Source organism: Oryza glaberrima, chromosome 12 (genome assembly GCF_000147395.1).
Source record: "Oryza glaberrima chromosome 12, OglaRS2, whole genome shotgun sequence".
In the NCBI taxonomy this organism is placed as follows: domain Eukaryota; kingdom Viridiplantae; phylum Streptophyta; class Magnoliopsida; order Poales; family Poaceae; genus Oryza; species Oryza glaberrima.
The window spans coordinates 21,216,166-21,235,823 of NC_068337.1; the positions used below are offsets into that span (position 1 = coordinate 21,216,166).

General features: G+C 41.3%; 6 protein-coding genes across 6 annotated transcripts; 5 read left to right on the plus strand and 1 right to left on the minus strand.

The window, feature by feature from the left end:
- The first annotated feature begins 1,811 nt into the window (after positions 1–1,811).
- LOC127757279 (metallothionein-like protein 4B) lies at positions 1,812–2,736 on the plus strand. Its single transcript, XM_052282773.1, has 3 exons — positions 1,812–1,959; positions 2,229–2,312; positions 2,449–2,736. The coding sequence occupies exons 1-3, from the start codon at positions 1,913–1,915 to the stop codon at positions 2,546–2,548; spliced, it is 231 nt and encodes a 76-aa protein (XP_052138733.1). The 5' UTR covers positions 1,812–1,912; the 3' UTR covers positions 2,549–2,736.
- Positions 2,737–4,330: 1,594 nt separating this feature from the next.
- Positions 4,331–5,301, plus strand: LOC127757278 (metallothionein-like protein 4C). Its single transcript, XM_052282772.1, has 3 exons — positions 4,331–4,483; positions 4,727–4,810; positions 4,961–5,301. Exons 1-3 carry the CDS (start codon positions 4,428–4,430, stop codon positions 5,055–5,057), a joined length of 237 nt encoding a protein of 78 aa, XP_052138732.1. The 5' UTR covers positions 4,331–4,427; the 3' UTR covers positions 5,058–5,301.
- Positions 5,302–5,927: 626 nt separating this feature from the next.
- Positions 5,928–7,593, plus strand: LOC127756671 (mitochondrial import inner membrane translocase subunit Tim9). The gene is made up of 2 exons (XM_052282031.1): positions 5,928–6,109; positions 7,247–7,593. Exons 1-2 carry the CDS (start codon positions 6,015–6,017, stop codon positions 7,431–7,433), a joined length of 282 nt encoding a protein of 93 aa, XP_052137991.1. The 5' UTR covers positions 5,928–6,014; the 3' UTR covers positions 7,434–7,593.
- Positions 7,594–9,228: 1,635 nt separating this feature from the next.
- On the minus strand, positions 9,229–10,717 carry LOC127757766 (uncharacterized). Its single transcript, XM_052283343.1, has one exon. The coding sequence runs from the start codon at positions 10,440–10,442 to the stop codon at positions 9,678–9,680; it is 765 nt and encodes a 254-aa protein (XP_052139303.1). The 5' UTR covers positions 10,443–10,717; the 3' UTR covers positions 9,229–9,677.
- Positions 10,718–13,546: 2,829 nt separating this feature from the next.
- LOC127756670 (uncharacterized) lies at positions 13,547–13,956 on the plus strand. Its single transcript, XM_052282030.1, has one exon. It carries the CDS (start codon positions 13,582–13,584, stop codon positions 13,954–13,956), a length of 375 nt encoding a protein of 124 aa, XP_052137990.1. The 5' UTR covers positions 13,547–13,581.
- Positions 13,957–15,852: 1,896 nt separating this feature from the next.
- LOC127757007 (uncharacterized) lies at positions 15,853–16,284 on the plus strand. The gene has a single exon (XM_052282412.1). It carries the CDS (start codon positions 15,853–15,855, stop codon positions 16,282–16,284), a length of 432 nt encoding a protein of 143 aa, XP_052138372.1.
- The last annotated feature ends 3,374 nt before the right edge of the window (positions 16,285–19,658 follow it).

Consider the following 19,658-nt stretch of genomic DNA (forward strand, 5'->3'; position numbering starts at 1 on the left):
CTGCCAAACACATTGACATAAAGTACTATGTTGTGAAGGACAAAGTCCGGGATCAAACAATCAGTCTCGAGCACATTAAAACAGAAAGGATGCTCGCGGATCCGCTCACGAAAGGCCTACCACCCAACGTGTTCAAGGAACATGTAGCCGGCATGGGTTTAAGGGAAGCCTTATGAATCCTGGACTACAGGGCCCAAAAGTAAAAGTATCTATTTCTGAATAGAGATGTGTATAGTGGCTGTCGAATCCATCGGTGATTGAGCGTGACGATGAAACATGCTCTATGTGCAAATCTGTGATGGAATAGAAAAAGGCTAAAAGAAATAGTGAGATCAAGGGGGAGAATGTTAGATGGATCTCCCTCCCCTTGAGCCCAACGGCTCAAGGGGGCCTTGACCCGCGCCCTGATCGAGGGCGTCCAGCCCAATGGCTGGTGGGCCCCCGTCACATTGCGCCATATAAAAGGGGGTGGAGGCCGGGGCGGCACACGGTACGAGGTTCGCCGCCGCCGCCAACTCCACCCCACAAACCCTAATCCGATTGAGAGGGGGCGCAGCCAGTGACGGGAAACGCCACCTCGGTGCCACGCCTCATCGCCGGGACATCTACTACCGTCATTGCCGCAGCCGTCATCGCCGTCGTCGCCGTTCTCTCTCACACACTTCACGCGGGTGGAGGGTAACCAAAACATCAAACATCAAACATCAAACCCTCTCCCGTTTTCAATCTTTATAGTTCAAACATCAAACCAATAGATCCACCCAACTAGATCTAACCTAGGTGATCCTAGAGCAAAGCCTAACATGTGTGTGTTCTGAATTTCTGATCACCTGATCAGAAACCTGAGGATTCCAAGCCACTAGTATCCTTGTGTGTCAAATGTTGTGTGGAATCAATAAAATCAAGTTTGCTGTGCATGTGCCCTGATCTTGGCTCATTTTTCTTTGAAAGAGCATGTTACAAATTCAGTTTCAATCATCTTAATGCAAAGATATGCAATTCTTATGCGTATCCCTGAAAATAATTTCAGTTTCAATTCATACATGAACCTGTTTGATATTCAATCTTACAGATGATGCATACGTGTATTTTGGAGTATGGAGCTGGCCGAAGAAAACCATGGGTAGTGGAGCAGGTTTGATTCGGTCAAGAAATTAATCAGACTTTTAAAAAAGTCCATTTTCGTAAGAGAAATTTAAATTCAATCCGTAAGGGAAACCTGTCCAAATTCAATTTCTACTAACTACGTGAGCAATATTCAATCTGTCCAAAGTCACAGCTCACACTGTACGTGAGCAAGATTGATTTGACCAGGAGCTTAAACAAATTTGAATTCAGGTTGTCCAAGAAACTTCAGGTTCTATATTTCAATTTGCACATGAATTTTCAAATCAAATTCGTACAAGAAAAGGTGTTATCTTAGTATGAAAATCGAGTTTTACTTTTACCCATTCAAATTCAATTTGCACAAGGACGGACACGGATCTAGATCTACTTAGGCGTGGTACAAATTTGACTTTTTGGAAACTTAATTAAATTCAGCTTGTTTTATGCCAGCAATTTGAATCCAACTCGTACACGAAAAGTGATCAATTTCAAATTGCACAATAATGCAACTATCTTAAACAAAAAGGTCAGCATCATAGTATTGAAGCAAGATGGAAACAGCTAAGAATTTCCTCAAATTCAATGCATCCACCGGTAAGAAGATTTGAATTCAATTCAATACAAATTGCCTTCCCGACCTGCTTAGATCATCCTGACATGATCATGCTTGACATATTGTGCAAGCTATAAATAGAGGGACATATGTGCTCTGCTAGGCAATTGCACTAAACTCACCTCAAGCTTTCTCAACACTTCATTGCACACAATTTCCTGAAGAGTTAAACAAGAGACCTAAAAAATCAAGATGTCGTGCGGTGGAAGTTGCAACTGCGGTTCAAGCTGCGGCTGCGGGTACTTTTTTCATATGCTGATTTATCAAAATAAACTGAAATAAGCTTTCAGAGATAGCAGTTACTTCGTTTTGTTGATTTTTTTTTCGCTCAAAAAGTTTGGTTGATTTTAACGTACTTTCCATGATAAAAAAAAACATGCTATTTCCATTGCTTCAAAGTTCAAAGTTTGTTCAGATAAAGCTACATGTAAGATGAGAAGAGATTATCACTAATTCATTATCAGTTACTTTACATTCATTTTATGTCCTGCTTTTTTTCTTGGTTCAGAAAGATGTACCCTGATCTGGCAGAGAAGAACACCACCATCACCACCTCAGATACCATGATCCTCGGTGTTGCACCTGAAAAGGGGTATAGCCATCTAGCTTATATTTCATCTTAAAGAAACTGAACTGAAGAATCTCATTAGTACCAGCTGAGCTTCAGATTTGAATCAGACCACAACATTCTTTCTATGCCTGAATTTGTCTGCTTCTTTCTTACGCAGGCGCGGCGAAGCGGTGTTCGAGGCTGCTGCTGGCTCCGGTGAGGCCGGCCATGGCTGCAGCTGCGGCTCCAGCTGCAAGTGCAACCCCTGCAACTGCTAAGATCAAGGGATTAGTGACCGTAGCATGCACCAGCATGCCTATCTGTGATGAACAAATAAATAAAATAGGCCATCCAGTGTGATGGGTTCAATCACTGTATGTTTGGCTGTGTGAATTACTGGTCATCATCTTGCCAGTGTGCCCTGTGTAATGTTGTTCAGTGAAATATAAGATGGCTTGTTTATGAATTTTCCTCTCTCATTATCTCTTGTTTTTACCATTCTATGGTAGAAATTACAGATTCCCATTGCTTGGTCAGATGGCTGCTTTACCTGATCTTAGCCTGTTATTATATTAGTGTGGTCTATGTGTATTTCTAAATTCTGTTCATTTGACCTGAAATTTTCACGCTACCATCAGGAAGCCTACCGGAGGGACTGAAATTCCGAAATATCAGAAATTTCAAATGAATAGCATTGAAAATTACTAAATTTGATTTTGTTTGCTAAATTAAAAAAAATCCGTCCGGAAGAACCTCCTACAGGCACCCACGGGTAATAACGAAATTTCAGAAGATTAGATCCGAAATTGTAAACCCTGATACGATGCTGTGAGATATCGATCCCAACAACTTCAAATTCAGTGAGGTATATGTATTTGTGGTTTGATTAAAGGCACGTATTTCAAATTCAGTTGATACATGAACATGTTCAGAGCAGGTTTGATTTGGTCATAAAATCATCAAACTCAAATGCAGTCTAGGTCATGCAATAAATTTAAATTGAATTCGTACAGCAAGTTAATCAAATTTGATGTGTACAAGATATGTTTAAGTACGTGTCTGGTGTAGCTAGCTAGCGCCGTGGATTTGAAGGAACGATGATTTGGTCAGTAGCTTGAGGGATCTGAATTCTTGGCGTATGATAAACTTGAGTTCAAAAAATACAAGACACATCAGTTTTATATTTCAATTCGTGTAAACCATTGAATTCAATTCATGCAAGGGAACTGAATTTGCATATTTCAATTCATACTCTTAGCTCATTTAAATTGACATTTGCACGATGATGAGTGTGCCTTTTGGGGGTGGAACTGGTATAAGTTTGACTTTTGGGGAACTTAATCAAATCCAGCGTGGTTCAAGCAAGAAATTTGAATTCAACTCATACAAGAAACGTATTCAATTTCAAGCTGTGCAATAATGCATCTATCTTAAGCAAAGGGTCTGCATCATAGTACTGATGCATGATTGAAACAGCTAAGAACTTGATCAAATTCAACGGTTTTTCGTGATGAAAGTTTAAATCCAGTTCATACAAGAAACTTATTCAGATTGTTTGATTTAAATATGAGCAACAAGGCGTCGACCTTAAGCAAAGGTTGACATCATGGTGTGAAAGCAAATTTGAACCTGGCCAAAACTTGGATCACATTTGTCCAGAAACTTGGTTCAGATTAACAGTAATTAAAATAATGCAACCTTTGCACGTAAGCAACTACTCCCTCCGTCCCATAAAAAACGAATCTAGTACCAGATGTGACATAATCTAGTACGATGAATCTGGACATACATCGTTTTTTATGGGACGGAGGGCGTATATAAAAATCGTCAATATTTTTATATTTTTGGGCACTTATCAATACTATCTTCAACTAAGAATGACGCAATTGCACCCCAAACAAATATGCTTTTTTAAAACTCCGGGAAATGCATATAGAAAACTGACGTCAATGAATGATAATGATTTTTCAAGGCCATTTCAACCAGCTGCATCTTTCTGGCAAGATAATGCTTGAAATAATTGTGCAGCTTATTCTCAAGCGTACTACTACTATAAATAGGGGGGCATATCTGAACTGAGTTCATATCAAGCTTTCAATCTCTCATTTCATCCAACTATACAAGTTCAAGAGTTTACAAGAGACCCAGACGATCAAGATGTCGTGCGGTGGAAGTTGCAACTGCGGTTCCTGCGGATGCGGCGGTGGCTGCGGGTACGTTCGATCTTCAGCTATTGATTCTGAATATGTTTGCTATGTATTTGTCAACATAAACTGTCATAAGCTTTGATGATTTTGATGTACTTTCCATCATAGAAGAATACTATGTTAGCCCCAATAGTTCTGCTTACAATTGATTTGAAGTTATATTCAGTTGAAGCCATCCATAAGACAAAAAAAAAGTTGTCATTTCTAGTTACTGAATTTTGCGTTCTGTTTTTTGTTTTCTTGGTTCAGAAAGATGTACCCTGACCTGGCTGAGAAGATCACCACCACCACCACTACTGCAACCACTGTCCTAGGTGTTGCACCTGAGAAGGGGTATGATATCTCTGAATCTTTTCACTGATAAAAAACTTCACTGAAGTAAAAAAAATCCTACCTGAGATTCAGACATGAACAATATGCTGTGATCTACATCTTTCCATGCCTGAAACTGTTCGTTTCTGAATTTGCCTTGTTGATTTGCAGGCACTCTGAGGGGGTTGGCAAGGCAGCTGAATCTGGCGAGGCTGCCCATGGCTGCAGCTGTGGCTCCAGCTGCAGGTGCAACCCCTGCAACTGCTAAGGCCAAGGCGATCTATGACTGAATTGCCAATGCACCAGCCTGTCTACATGATGAATAAATAAAGAGTCCATCCAGTGTGATGGCTCATGCCTGTGTGAGTGTGACTGAATCCATCAGTGTGTGTGTGTGTTTGTGTCAACCATGTGTGAATCAGGTGTCAAAAATCGTGGCTGGAAATCCATGTGGTTTCTGGCTTTATGTAAATGTTGTTTGTGAAATATAAATATTGTTTTGTGTATGTGAATTTTACTCTCTCATTTTTCTCTTGCACTCACCATTCTATTATAGTAATTTTTTTAAGACTGTCCATATATTTGTCGATAAATGTTTGTTTGATGTAAATATAATACAGTCTGTTTATTTCATTATCTAAAAAAGAAAATAATACAGTCATATTGTAATTATATTGTAACTAGCATGTAACTACAATATAATTTATATGCAACTTTTAAAAATCCCACAATTATATACAGTAATACACTATTCCACGAAGTGGAGGTCATATGACCAAATGGCTTCAGCTATATGCATGCCATGATCTTTTTTCTTCCTCGCTCGCACAAATCGTGAAGCAAATCAAACGATTTAATATCATACGAAAGTTACAACCAAGTTACATTGTAGTTAAATGTAAGCTACAATTATACTACATTTACATTTGACAAAATTTTTAGAAGAAAATTTGTCAACAAATATATACTAGAATCGTTTTTTTTATCTGCAAGAATTCATTCGAGTTGAACACAAACTTGTGGGATTCCATCCCAAATGGGCCTCACACTTCTCATACTGGGCTTAATTTCGAAGCCCATGTGGCCCGGCCCAATTAAAACAAGCCCATTACATCAATAAAAAGAAAATAAAAAGGAATTTCCCGAGGTTTTAGATCTCGCTTCCTCTCCTCTCCTCCTCCAAAACCCTAGCCTTCCTCCTCCTCTCCCGGCGGCGGCGGCGGCGATGGACAAGAGCATGCTCGGCGACCTCGACGGTCTCCCGGAGGAGGACAAGATGCGCATGGCGGCCATGGTCGACCAGCTCCAGATCCGCGACAGGTCCACCCGCGTCCCCTCACTACATGTTAATTAACGAATGAATTCTTTCGATTGCGGCTGCTCTGCTTGCATGTGGGATTCGTTCGGCGGTGCGTCCTTAGTTTTTTTTTGCGGCCTCGATGGATGGGAGTGATCGGGATGGCCGATTTGCGGCTACTTTCTTGTGCGCGCGATTATACTATACGGTGCGAGGTGAGGTTTGTGTTGTGCGTGCGGAAAATTCTGACAGATTTGTGTGATCTTGGTGAACTTACACACTCCAAATCCACGGGGATTTAGTTTTAGGATTCTACAATTTTTCAGCTGTGCGGTTAGAGATTGATTGTAGTGAGGATTATGTATGTTGGTTATTACTGTAGTGCGGCTGAAAGATGCATCCTTGTGTGTTCGGTCTCAGTTTTCTTGCTTGGGTTTGGTATTTGCCCGTCTGATTGTAGTATCAGCTAAGGATGCTTTTCATTTACTTGCATATTTCTCAAATTAGCCATGGTGATCATAATTAGGAAAGTATGGAGTATTATATACTGAGGCCTAGTTGCTGTTGTGACCAAGTGTATTCTGCGAGTAGAAGCACTTTATTTTGGGCTGGTTTGGCAGTATTCATTTGATGGCTAGTTCTACACCTATGTCTCTTCTGATAGCTAAGTTCTGTTCATGGTCTGTATGCTGTGGCCAGAAATGTAAATGTAGATGTTATTTTTCAATGTTTTGTTGTTGTTGCAGAGCTTGCGAAATCTATGTTGAAGTCTATTGATGGGATGGTTCCATTAAGTTCATGTACATGATAACTAACCACATAGGTTGGAACTTGGAATATTGTCTTTTTAGCTGGTTTGTCACCATGCATGACATAGGCAAAACCAATGGAGTCAATAAACAGGATGGTTCTGAAGATAGAGTACAATAAAATAGCTCAGTAAAACAATCTTCTTTAGTATGTTTCATGTGTTCTTTGATGCTTTTTCAATCAGCTACCTCATCACTGTGCAATCTTACCGTTGCTTTCTCCCGTGTTCATGAAAGTTATGTCATTCATTCCATTCTTGATGTGTAAATTCTGATCAACTCTTTGATTTGCCTTTCACTTGTCAAATTACAACTGAAAGATGCTGACTTTTTTGGGTTGTCAACGCACAGTTTGAGAATGTACAACTCCCTCGTGGAACGATGCTTCACAGACTGCGTGGACACTTTCCGCCGGAAGACCCTCGACAAGCAAGAGGAATCCTGCGTCCGCCGCTGCGCTGAGAAGTTCCTGAAGCACTCCATGAGGGTTGGCATGAGATTTGCTGAGCTTAACCAGGGTGTTGCCACACCTGACTAATCAATTGGGTTTGGTTTCTAACGTTGGCAATTTTGTCAGCATAAAATCTGTAATCCTTAAATATTTGAGTACTTGAGGATACGAGAGACATCATGTTTTCCTCTTAAACCGATGGGCGACTGCTGGGTATCAAGTTGAATAAATTTATATTAAATTCCCATATTGGTAGCTATTGAGAAGAGCCATATTTCTGAATATTTTTATGGTATATCGTGTAATCTAATTCTGTTATGTCTAATTTCATATCCTGAGGTTACAGGAACCTTAAGTACATTTTTTTACCATTGCTGTGTTCAATGGTCTTGATTCACATATAATAGTATCCACCATCTGTAAAGGCACCTTTTCCCTTGCCCTCTCTCTAGACATCTGCTTTGATTGAGAGCAAAGAATATAGGACCATGCACATGAACTCATCATGCCATCAGCACCACCAAACTGCAAGATCTCTCACTGTTCTTTCTCTACAAATTATTGATGTATCAGCTATCATGTCGTGTCCTTTTTCATCAGTATTACAATATTGGCTAGTGAATTGCTGCACATGTAACCTCCTTGTAGAGCACAACCGCTTTGCCACCATACTTGCAATCCTCCATCAACCCTCTTCACCTTGTCAATGAACTTAGACCTGCTTCAGTATAGTACTAACCACAACACAGTTGAAACGCTTCTGATCGTCGGATCGCGAAATCGACGTCCCAGATTGAGCTACCCAACCCTAATCATTGGATGCTTCCAATGTGTTTGGACATGATCACCTTCTCCCTTTGGCATCTCATGGTTTGGAGCATTGGTCATTGGCAGTGTGCACGCCAGTGTTGGCAGGTTGGTCACCTTCTGCCCACTACCTGCTGTTTCTTCTCCAATCTGGTTGTGCAATTGTTCTACATGTGATGGCATTGTGTGGTGATGAAGTAGCAAAGACAGATTGGAATTTTGTGGCATTGTCGGTGGCATGACATTGTGAGCCTGCTTGCTCTGAAATGTGTGGTTTTTTCACAAGTGTCATCAATGCATACATCATTGTGTAAGTAGTTAGTAATGTTTGGCATCAAGATTGGAGTGATGCTTCCTGGCCCTTTTGAGCTTGCCTGTCTGAACTTTCTGTACTTCGGATTACTGATTTGGTTCTTGATCTGTTCTTTTTTCCTCTGCCTTTTGGATGGACAGGTTGTCATTCTTGATGCTTGGATCTGTGTTTCCAAAGCATCAATGGCCCTCACTGCAGGACTCCAGCTTTTGTTTAGATGAGCTGTGTATTTCTTTTTTTTCGCCGAGCTGGCAAAACTTGCCGGCCAAAGTATATTAAGAAAGAAAGCGAGAATGTACATTATTTCCTAACGCCCCAGGAACAGAACTCCGGGAGCAGAAAAGCAAAGAAAAATCTACTAAAACCCCTCCTTAAACAGGGCCGCCCCAACCACAGATCACTCTATTGGAATCAACCCCGCAGCTGTCCAGGTCTCCCATTCATCCATGATGGTCACACAAATGTTGCCCTGGAATCGACAGCAAGAATGACAGACTTCGAGTTTTCAACCTTGCAAATCACATAATTCACATTGGTAAAGCAATTATTTATAGTGACCGTAGAATTAGAATCTCATGGCTGTAAAGTACAGCTCAACTTGAAGCAATTATTTATAGTGACCGTAGAATTAGAATCTCATGGCTGTAAAGTTCAGTTCAGTTCGGTTCAATTCAACATGGATGCTCTCCCCACCTAAAGCATCTCTGTTGGAAGATTCAATTCATAGCACAATCAGCTGAGCACTTCTGAGCCATGATTGCACATAAATTTGCAAAAATTTGTGTCTTGAGCCATGGCTTCCCACATAATACAAAATACTACCTCCGTCCAGAGGGAGTAAATCAGATTCAAGAACAGAGCTCTGACAAAATTATACAGCTCAAATACACAAGTCATCACAGCATGAAAACTAAACAAAAAGGAGTCAAAATTTAAAAAAAAAAATGCAAAGATCAGTTTCCAGTTTTCTACCTGAAAACTTCTAAATTTATCAGCTTATTACAAGCTAGTATAATTACTTGACATCTGCTCATGCCAATGCAGCAATTGACAAGGCATAATCAAAGGAATTTGCTCAACATCTCAACCAAAAAACTCACATCAAGAAATCAATCAATTAATTAATTATTACACACCAAAAGAAAAAGAAAAAGAAAAATAAAAGCTCTATTCACAGTTCGTCACAAAAGCAGCCGAAATGCATCAATGCATTAATGCACGACGCCCACCGGCGCCGCCGCCGCGGCGTCGGCGTCGGCGGCGGCGGCGACGTCGATGCTCCTCTGCCCCGGCAGCGCGAGCATGGCGGTGTGGTCCAGGAAGTCCTTGAGCTTGGCGACGGCCTCGACGACGGCCCTGAGCTCGTCGGCGCGGGCGAAGCCGCGGGCGCCGGCGGTGCGCGCGGCGTAGACGTAGAAGGTGACGCAGCCCTTGCGGAACTTGAACCTCGCCATCTCCGGCGCGCCGGGCGCCGCGCGGATGAGGCGCCTCCCGGCGTCGCCGAGCGGGACGACCTGCGGCCACGCGGCGTCGGCGGCGGCCTTCATGGCGGCGGACTCGAAGACGAACACCGCGGCCTTGGAGTTCCTGGTGCCGAGGCCCAGCGTGAGGGTGTGCCACGCGTGGTGCGCCAGGATGGCGAAGTTGGTCGGGATGTACGCCGTCGTCGTCGGCGCGAACGCCAGCGGCGCCTCCCGCTGCCTCTCGTCGGCGACGCGGAGGAGGTGCGGGAGCTCGAGCGGCGCGGCGCGGCGCACGGTGAGCGCGCGGGTGACGAGCTGGGCGCCGAACCGGAGCCCCTTCACGTCGCCGCACGGCCTGAACAGCGCGTCCAGCGACGTCGCCGGCGCCGCCGCCGCGGCGTTGTTCGCCTTGGCCTTGCCGCCTTTCGACTTCTTGGACGCCGCCGCCGCGTCATGGCCATGGCCGCCGCTCTTTGACTTGGACTTGCTCTTCGCCGCCTTATGCTCCGCCATTGTCAACGCTCGCCAAGCTCTAGCTTCTTGCTCTTCGAAGCCACGCACACACACTGACACAACAGAGAGAGAGAGAGAGAGAGAGAGAGAGGTTTAAGCTGATGGAAGGAGAGAGGAATCAGAGGAAGAAGAAGAGGCTTCAGAGGAGGGAGCTTGAAGAAGGTGAGGGTGGGTCACTGGTCAGAGGAGTTAAAAGAGAGCAAAAAAGAATTAAATTAATTTTTTTTTTCTTCTTCTCCTTTTCTTTTATTTATGTGATGTGAGGTGACATATGATTTATGATATTCTCTTTATCCACATCTTCTTTTTGTTATAATGTCTGCCTTTTATAGGGAATCACATTTGAGTGTGCACTGAAAAAGTATTGCTGACAAGAGATTTTTCTTCAAACTTTTTGGTTTTCTGAAGAATCTGAACTTGTTCTGTCTGCATATCATATATATCCTGCATCACACTTAACTAATAAACTTGTTTTTCTGTCTGAGTGTATCCTGCATCAAACTAATGAACTTGTCTATTTGCTTTGGTTTTAAAGTTATCAGCAGTTCTAGTTTAGCACAGTTCCTACCCTACCTGATCAACCTAATTATCAAATCCATGACATTGCAACTGGAATGTATCATATCAGAGATTACACCTAAGCTGTTGCTGCAGTCTCTGTCTCTTTCCTTTTGTTTATCACCCTGACTCCTGTCCATCTCCATCAACATTAACATTACATTAGCATCACCAAACTAAATCAATCAGCATGTCCTGCAACTGCAACTCTGAACTGAAAAAAAAAAAAACCTGCATGGCCTGAACTGAACATACAAATTCAGTTACTGTACCCAGATCTGGGGGTATGTAGATTGCAGATTCCCAGTATCAGGACACACACAAAAAAAAAGCACATTTTTTTCTTGGTTCCTTGGAAGAACAAGTATAATACTAATAAAGATTAACTTCATGAGTAATATAGGATACCAATGGCTGCATTGCGTCGAGTTCATCAGTTCGGTTTCATGTGCGGCAAGACCTGTGTCCATGTGCTGCTGCTTGCCTGTAACCATGACTGCATGTGAGCTCCCATGATAGCTTACTACTAACTACAGGTAGGATGGTCACAGGGTCTCTTATTAGGAACAGTTAATTAACTTTGCCATAACTAAATGTGATCTCGTAATTTGACTGTCAGTGGAACAGTTAACTTTGCCATGATTTTATCAGTGGTTCTCTTTTAGAATGCAAGAAGAGGACCTGTCGGATTTTTTCTTTAAAAGCTTTGCGTGTCAATATATTAACCAAAACCTGAGAACAAATTCAACTATAAACAGCAACCTGTGAAAAGCAATTGTTCGTTTTAAAAGGAGATTTTCTTAAAATTGAGAGTGTAGGTTCAGCCGAGAAGAGTTGGACAATTCCCTTTTCTTTCTTTTTTTTCTTTTTCTTTGAGACGAACAAGAATAGTGTAATTATTAAGTTGGACATCTTTTCTGTCCGTATAGGAAGGCTAAGAAGCACCTAATTCTGTCAGAAGCCCAGGAAAGTATCAATAAAGGCCGGCCCACTGATGGAAAGCCCACTCAGCTCCAAGTATTAACAAAGTTGATTTGCCTGACGTGTGAATTGTTCACTTTCCTTTTACTAGGACTTTTGATTTTTGAACTGAACAATTGAGACCAAATTAATTAAGGTGCAATGAGGAGTAACCTTTAACTGAAGATACAGGGAACTGCAACTGTACTGCAAGTACGTTATGTTGCCCCAAATATAAGGTATTCCTAGCTGTATGTATATGTATGAAGTACTCGTTAATTAACTCCAAGCAATTTAATGTTTGATGTAGCTTTTAGACCTAAAATTCTACTGCCATAATGCCCTAACTATATGGTATGTGCCCATTATTCCTACTTTCCTAATGTACCAACTATCGAACTGTATGTTGTTCTTGGCTTGAAGACATCTACGTCCCACCCGTTTTTAACATATAATTGAGTTGACTTTTTAGCATATGTTTCGTTTGGAATTTGTTTTATTTTGTAAAAATACGTTATTATCATATATTTTAGATTTTTTTATCAATAAAGGTATTCGGTCTGAATTATATTTTTTATATTTGCACAAAATAATACCTATTAATAACAAAAATGGTTAAATGTGTATTTATATTCAACGACGTCATGCATTAAAAATCAAAATCGAAAAGAGTATATATTGTCATCTTTGGCACAAATTGAGGTGTATTCCTCCAGCCATGAAACAATGATGCTTTGGATCTATTTTTTTTAAAGTCTTTAAGATACAACTTAATTTGATAATTCAATTGAGGCATGCACAAACTATAAATAAAATACTTAACATTATGAAATATTTTGTTATAATAAACGTGCATGAGATTATGTCATTTTTATGACTAGAACCTTTGTCCCAAATATTAATTATAGTTAAAATTAGCGTTCGTAGTATACTATTTAGTTTTCTTATTTTAATTAATTATTAAGAGAACATTAAGTGTTTTCTGAGAATAATTCAAACCAACGATCGATCGATCGATCAAATTAAATTAACCTCGGTGACTGAAATTAATTTCTCCCGATTTCAATCTTGATTGCTCTAAGGCACTGTTTGGATCAAGGACTAAAACTTTAGTCCCTGTTATATCGGATGTTTGGACACTAATTAAAAGTATTAAACGTAGACTAATGACAAAACCCATTCCATATAACCCTGGACTAATTCGCGAGACAAATCTATTGAGCCTAATTAATCCATGATTAACATATGTAACGCTACAGTTAACATGTGCTAATTATGGATGTAATGCTAATTAATTAGGCTTAAAAATTTGTCTCGCGAATTAGCTCTCATTCATGCAATTAGTTTTGTAATTAGTCTATATTTAATACTCCAAATTAGCATCCAAACATCCGATGTGACAGGGACTAAACTTTAGTTCATGGATCCAAACACAACCTAAGTAGCATTAACATATAATTCTGCAACAACTTAGTACAATATATCTCTCAACGGTTTTCTCAGCCATGCATTGATTCATAATTAATCTAAGCCCTAGAAATATATGGAATCCTGAGCTAGCCATGAGCACTGTGCACGCACAACACTAGCAAGAGCTAGCTAGCTAGCCAGCAGCTACACGATGCGCCACCACCGCCTTGCTGTCCCGGCCGCCGCCGTCCTCCTCCTCCTCTTCCTCATCCACGTCGTCCTCGTCGCCGGCGACGACGGATACGCGGGTGCAGGAGGCGGCGTCGTCCACGCCGCCGTGCTGCCGCTGCCGCCGCGGCAGCTGCTGCAGGAGGTGGCGGCGCCGGACGATCAGCTCCTCCTCCGGCCGGCGGTGGTGGGCGGCAGCCTCGCCACCAAGCCGCCGCCGCCGCGCGGCGCCACGGGGTCGCTCATCCCCGACCGGCCGGCGTGCCCGCGCGGCTGCGCCGCCCGTGGGCGTGGGGCGGACGCCTACACCCGGCCGTGCACGTATGCCAACGGGTGCATGAAGGGGCGGCGGCCGTGATATGGTATCGCGATGCGGCGGCGCCGCCCGCCGCCGCCGGCCGGCCGGGCGCCGCACGCACGCACGCATGAGATGACGAGATCGACCAAACAAATTAATCGAATAATCGTGCAAATTAAGCTGTAGCTGTACAACTACGTACTCCATGTTAAAGCGTGATTTGATCATCAGTCGACTGTTATATATATATATACACACACACACACGTGTGTGTGTGTTTCACTGTGCTTCGATCGGGTTAATTCTCACTTCTCACTGCACTTTGATCTCTCGATGGCTCTCGATCTACCATATATATGCATGCTTTTTTTTCCCCTAAGAAATACTCCCTCCTTCCCTAAATGTTTGACGCCGTTGACTTTTCTAAACATGTTTGACCGTTCATCTTATTCAAAAACTTTTATGAAATATCTAAAACTATATGTATACATAAAAGTATATTTAACAATGAATCAAATAATAGGTAAATAATTAATAATTACTTAAAATTTTTAAATAAGACGAACGGTAAAACATGTTTAAAAAAGTCAACGGCGTCAGACATTTAGGAATGGAGGGAGTAGTACAGTGCAAAAGTTGACGCTCACAACACTTCGTATACTTACCCTTATAAACACACGTGCGTACACCTTATTCTTATGAGCACTTATATCCGAGAGATTTTGAAATTGATTAAATTACCACGACCGCTTATGCTTTGCTTGGCGTTGTGTATAATAAGCTGAATGTGACTTGGGGGAAATTACCCATTTAATCCCCCTTGAGGGACAACGACGATCTTGTCGCTTCTTCAAATACCATACAATAATTATGAAAAGAAAATACTCAAAACATCTCATAATATTCATATACTCCCTCCGTCCCAAAATGTTTGACCGTTCGTTTTATTAAAAAAATTTAAGTATTTTTTAATTCTTTTCCTATCATTTGATTTATTGTTAAATATACTTTTATGTATACATATAGTTTTATGTATTTCGTAAAATTTTTTGAATAAGACGAACGGTCAAACATGTTTAAAAAAGTCAACGCTGTCAAACATTTTGAGATGGAGGGAGTAGCTGGTGACCAAATAGCCGAGCAAGGTAGCCGCTCCATCATCTTCCTCTCACTTTGCCACCACACACCCGAGCCCCCTCCACCACTAATTCCTTCTTGCCACATGTGGTCGCTGATATGTGGGTCTCACTTATCGCATCATCTAAAATTGGACACTATATATACTATCCTAAGACCTTAAGTATATTGGTTCTGTAGGTTGAGTGACGCGCTATTTCTGGTATTGCGTATGAAGGGCGTAAATTCAAACTCGGCGTCGAGATGTGGGCCGAGCCGCACAGTTTTGTGGGCCTTGCGCTAACTAAATTGCCTGTGGGCTGCTGGGCCTCTTCTTCGTGTTGACTGTGATCCGAGTATCTGACGTGTGTCCGTTGCATGTGTCGTATGTGTACGTATGGTGCCACCTGGTGTAGTAGCGGCGTTTCGGTGTTTTGCATCGTAACTCCATCGATCGTCGTGTTGTGGTTGATCGATGGCGATGAGGGATGAATCACGTCTTCACGTGATCGTTGTACGTATCTGCTGCATATGTACTACTTTTATATTTTAATATATGACACCGTTAATTTTTTATCAACGTTAGACTATTTGTCTTCTTAAAAAATTTATATAACTATCATTTATTTTATTATGACTTGACTTATCATCAAATAATCTTTAAACACGATATAAATATTTTTATATTTACGTAAAAATTTTAAATAAAAAGAATTGTTAAATATTATTTAAAAATTCAACGGCGTCATATATTTAGCGAGTATATTATTCAATTGCATGTCTATATAGATAACTCAATATATAGTTACTACGTGTATAGTTCTCCGAGTTATATGTGTGATGATGACGACGACAACGATGCAGTACGGTGTATTGCCGCTCTTCGTCCTCGTCGCCGGCGTACTCATTGTCGCCGCCGGCGCCGGGACAGCTACGGACGACGCTGCTGGCCGCCGCCACCGCCGCGTGGTCGGCGTCGACGACGACGTCGACGTGGCTGCGGCGCTGATGGATCACGATCATCATCCCCAGCGGCGGCGGCGGCTGGAGGATGAGGTGGTGGTGGAAACGGAGCTCCCGGTGGTCGACGGCGGCAGCGGCGGCCTCGCCGTCCGAGCAAGGCGACACTACGGCGGCGGCGGCGGCTTCTCCTACGGCTGCCTCAGCCGGGCGAGGCCGGCGTGCCCGCGCGCCGGCGGGTGCGCCGCCAGAGGGCGGCCCTACACACGGCCGTGCACGTACGGCAACCGCTGCGGCCACCGCCGGCCGTGATCGATCGATCCGGCCGCCGCCGTATACGCGACACATCGGTGATGATGACGGTAAACCGGCGGTGGTGCAAATTAACGTATGTACTTGCATTTGCTAATGCAGTAATTAATTAATCTACTCCTGTTGTTTAAAGGGCGTAGTACTAGATCTCTCTCCCGTCTAAGAATAAAAATCACGAGTTAATCTTTTTTACGGAGGAGGGTGAAGGTTTAATATTCAGTGTTGCTCTGCGAGTTCTCTGATCATTTATGTGTTAATTCGGTGTTAATTAGAATTGATGGCTAAATCTATATGGTTTAAGACCAGTTAGTAATAAAGAGGAGTTAAGGGGTTTGTCATATTACCTATCATCTCTTTTTATATGTTGAATAAATTTATGAATGTGTATCTTAGATAGAAATCGGAGATGTAAACCATTTCTAAGAGTCAAGGGAACTATATAATTAAAGCAAACATTATTATTCGTACCCACTTTATGCGTGATGCGCTAGGAGCAATGTTCTAAATCTCTGGAGAGAGCGGATGGGGAGGAGAATAGCTAGGATATACCAATTTTGACGCTACGATTTATCGGCCGCTAATAGCTACACTTAGCTGGAGATAGCCGCTATAATAGCCGAAGATAGCTGCACTTAGCGGCAGAAAAACTGAAAAATAGACTCGCAAAGTTCAGCCTAAAAGGCCACAAGCCCAGCCCAAAACTAAACCATAAATCCCCCACTCCCCATCCATACTCATGTTCTCTTCTCCCCTAGTCCCCGACTCGCTTCCCCAGAGTAGCGGTGGCAGTCTTTTTGGTTGCGAGATATAAAAGTTGAATTTAAACTTGTATATTTGTGGAGCGATATATCACATGTTAATACATCTTCTCAATTTTTTTAAATTTTTTTTATAACCATTTAAGTGACATGTAAACAACGAGGGGATATCCCCTTGAGGGATCAGAATAGTTTCCGCACTCACTAGCTTTTAGCCCTAATATGCTACTGCACTCAAGGACCAAACTACATTCGTGGCCTGATGGTCACTACCAAAGCTCTCCTGTGTACCAGTGGGTGGATCCAAAAGGCTTAAGATCAAGCTTGTTAAAGGGAGCATGTATAAGATAATTTACAATAGAGATTCTAGCATGTATTACTATTGAAAGTATATGCACAATTTTTTCTAGAACTTATAGTGACATTTGTTTGTTGGTGTGTATAGAGTGTGCACGTGAAACTTATGTGCACAGCCTATGTTCTCTTCTGAAGATACCCTATGGAAAAACTGAAGATATATGTATGAGATCATCGGCCTCTAAGAATTAAGATAACTAGGTCAGCTTGACAACGATGACTTGTGAGGAGTCACAATAGCTATGTCAATGCAGTCTTTTTTATTCGCTCTTCGTATGGGTTTTTATCGGTTTTTAGATGTAAGATTTTTTTATCCAATTTTTCAAGCCCAAGGGACTATTCAACTCCCTTCTTTTTTCTTCTTAATATAAAGTAGAAAATTCCCTCCCTCTTGTGGTTTCGGAAAAAAAGAAGAAGAAGAAGATTGAGGTAACTATCGAGTAGCCATGAATTTGAAGCAACTATATGAGTGGTTGATATTTGTGGCTTAGTTTTAGCCCTAAAGTGCCATATGTGTTAATGTACTATAGCCCTCAATAAAATGGGAGGCCATTCCTGGTCTCCTATATATGTACTAGTAGTAGTTGTGTCCAAAGCAGCTTGAGAGAGAGCTTTGTTAATAATGGAAGCGTGCGTATAGCCCATATATAACAGTTGCTAGCTTGTATGCGCCAGGCTTGTGTCATGCATAAGTCATCCAAACAGTAATCCATTCGTAACAGGGTAGATTAAACTGTACTCCCTCCGTACTCGTAAAAGAAGTCGTTTAGGACAATGTTTAAGTCAAACCTTGGGAATATAAATCATGAATAACTCTCAAGTTGTTGAGTTTGAAAATGTAAAAATTATATGAATAGATTTGTCTTGAAAAATACTTTCATAAAAGTATTCATATATCACTTTTTAATAAATATTTTTATATAAATAAGAAGTCAAAGTTGTGTTTTAGAGACCGTGTCGCTGTCCTAAATAACTTCCTTTACGAGTACGAAGGGAGTATTGAGTAGACCCGGTTCTGTTTAATTAATTAATTAAAACCTTTGTGCAATTTTCAGAGTTTCAGTCTTGCTGTCGTTCCCCTATCTGGAGTCCAAGTAATTGTAAGTTTGTAACCAGTAAAAAATTAATGTTGCATTTTCTTCTAAAAGAGAGCAGGATTTGTAGAACTGGGGTTCGGTAATTTTAATTTAGGTGGAATTGAAATATCACCAAAATTGGTGCAATCGTGGGTACCACATGACCATATTCAAGGTGCCAATCTTATAGTTTTCGTAGAGGCTAGTGGCTCCGGTAGTTCAAGTGTAGTAGCACTTGGGATATAATCATCATCGCCACGAAATATTTATCGTGCGCTGGCACTGATGATCATGATCGATCAGCACCACTGTACGTTCCAGTTGATCAAAACATATGCTGATGCATTGCTTATACTCCCTCCGTCCCTAAACATAGGCATGTACAGATTCGTTGTACTAGAATGTATCACATCCCATCAAAATCCCTTGCATTTAAGGACGGAGAGAGTATTAAGCAAACACGGTCACTTGCAACGGCGACATAAAGCTAGGATAAAGTTTTAAATTTAGCACGTGTGCTCATATATATTTAGTTAATACTTCATCCGTCTTAAAACATTGTTATGTACCAAATCCCCGATGAAACTCTCTGCCTAGACTCGTTGGACTAGAAAGTGTTTCATTGGGGACTAAGTGCACGTATAGTTGACAACGAGACATATGTAGTGGCTTTGTCAATCTAAATATATATTGGTCCAGTTTTCGGAGGTGCTCAACGTGTACATGTGCATGTGTTCATTGTAGCAGTGCGTGCACGTGTATAATTAATATATGAGCATATACGTCTGTACTGTGACTGTGTTTCATGAAAAAAAACTGACAATATATAACTTCATAAACTTACTCATTAATTAGTAGCACTAACTAATTACCCTATTCGTTTCAGATTACAAGACGTTTTGATTTTGATCAAGATTAAACTATTTCAAATTTAATCAAGTTGTAAAAATAATAATAATATTTTTAACTCAACATAAATTTATTATGAAAATATATTCAATTATTGATTTAATAAAACTAATTTAGTATTATAAATATTATTATATGTGTATTTGTGTATAAACTTAATTAAATTTAAAGTAGTTTGACGTGTGACCAAATCAAAACGTCTTTGTAACCTCAAACGGAGGGAGTAACATTATGTGTCTGTATATATATAAGCACGCGCCCAAAGTGACCGGAG

Excerpts from the sequence above, each read along its gene's own strand:
- LOC127757279 (XM_052282773.1), top strand. The coding sequence starts at position 1,913 with ATGTCGTGCGGTGGAAGTTGCAACTGCGGTTCAAGCTGCGGCTGCGG. Across the intron at positions 1,960-2,228 it reads GGTTCAAGCTGCGGCTGCGG|AAAGATGTACCCTGATCTGG; the intron begins GTACTTTTTTCA and ends TTCTTGGTTCAG. Across the intron at positions 2,313-2,448 it reads GGTGTTGCACCTGAAAAGGG|GCGCGGCGAAGCGGTGTTCG; the intron begins GTATAGCCATCT and ends TTTCTTACGCAG.
- LOC127757278 (XM_052282772.1), top strand. The coding sequence starts at position 4,428 with ATGTCGTGCGGTGGAAGTTGCAACTGCGGTTCCTGCGGATGCGGCGGT. Across the intron at positions 4,484-4,726 it reads GGATGCGGCGGTGGCTGCGG|AAAGATGTACCCTGACCTGG; the intron begins GTACGTTCGATC and ends TTCTTGGTTCAG. Across the intron at positions 4,811-4,960 it reads GGTGTTGCACCTGAGAAGGG|GCACTCTGAGGGGGTTGGCA; the intron begins GTATGATATCTC and ends GTTGATTTGCAG.
- LOC127756671 (XM_052282031.1), top strand. The coding sequence starts at position 6,015 with ATGGACAAGAGCATGCTCGGCGACCTCGACGGTCTCCCGGAGGAGGAC. Across the intron at positions 6,110-7,246 it reads CAGCTCCAGATCCGCGACAG|TTTGAGAATGTACAACTCCC; the intron begins GTCCACCCGCGT and ends GTCAACGCACAG.
- LOC127756670 (XM_052282030.1), top strand. The coding sequence starts at position 13,582 with ATGCGCCACCACCGCCTTGCTGTCCCGGCCGCCGCCGTCCTCCTCCTC.
- LOC127757766 (XM_052283343.1), bottom strand. The coding sequence starts at position 10,442 with ATGGCGGAGCATAAGGCGGCGAAGAGCAAGTCCAAGTCAAAGAGCGGC.
- LOC127757007 (XM_052282412.1), top strand. The coding sequence starts at position 15,853 with ATGATGACGACGACAACGATGCAGTACGGTGTATTGCCGCTCTTCGTC.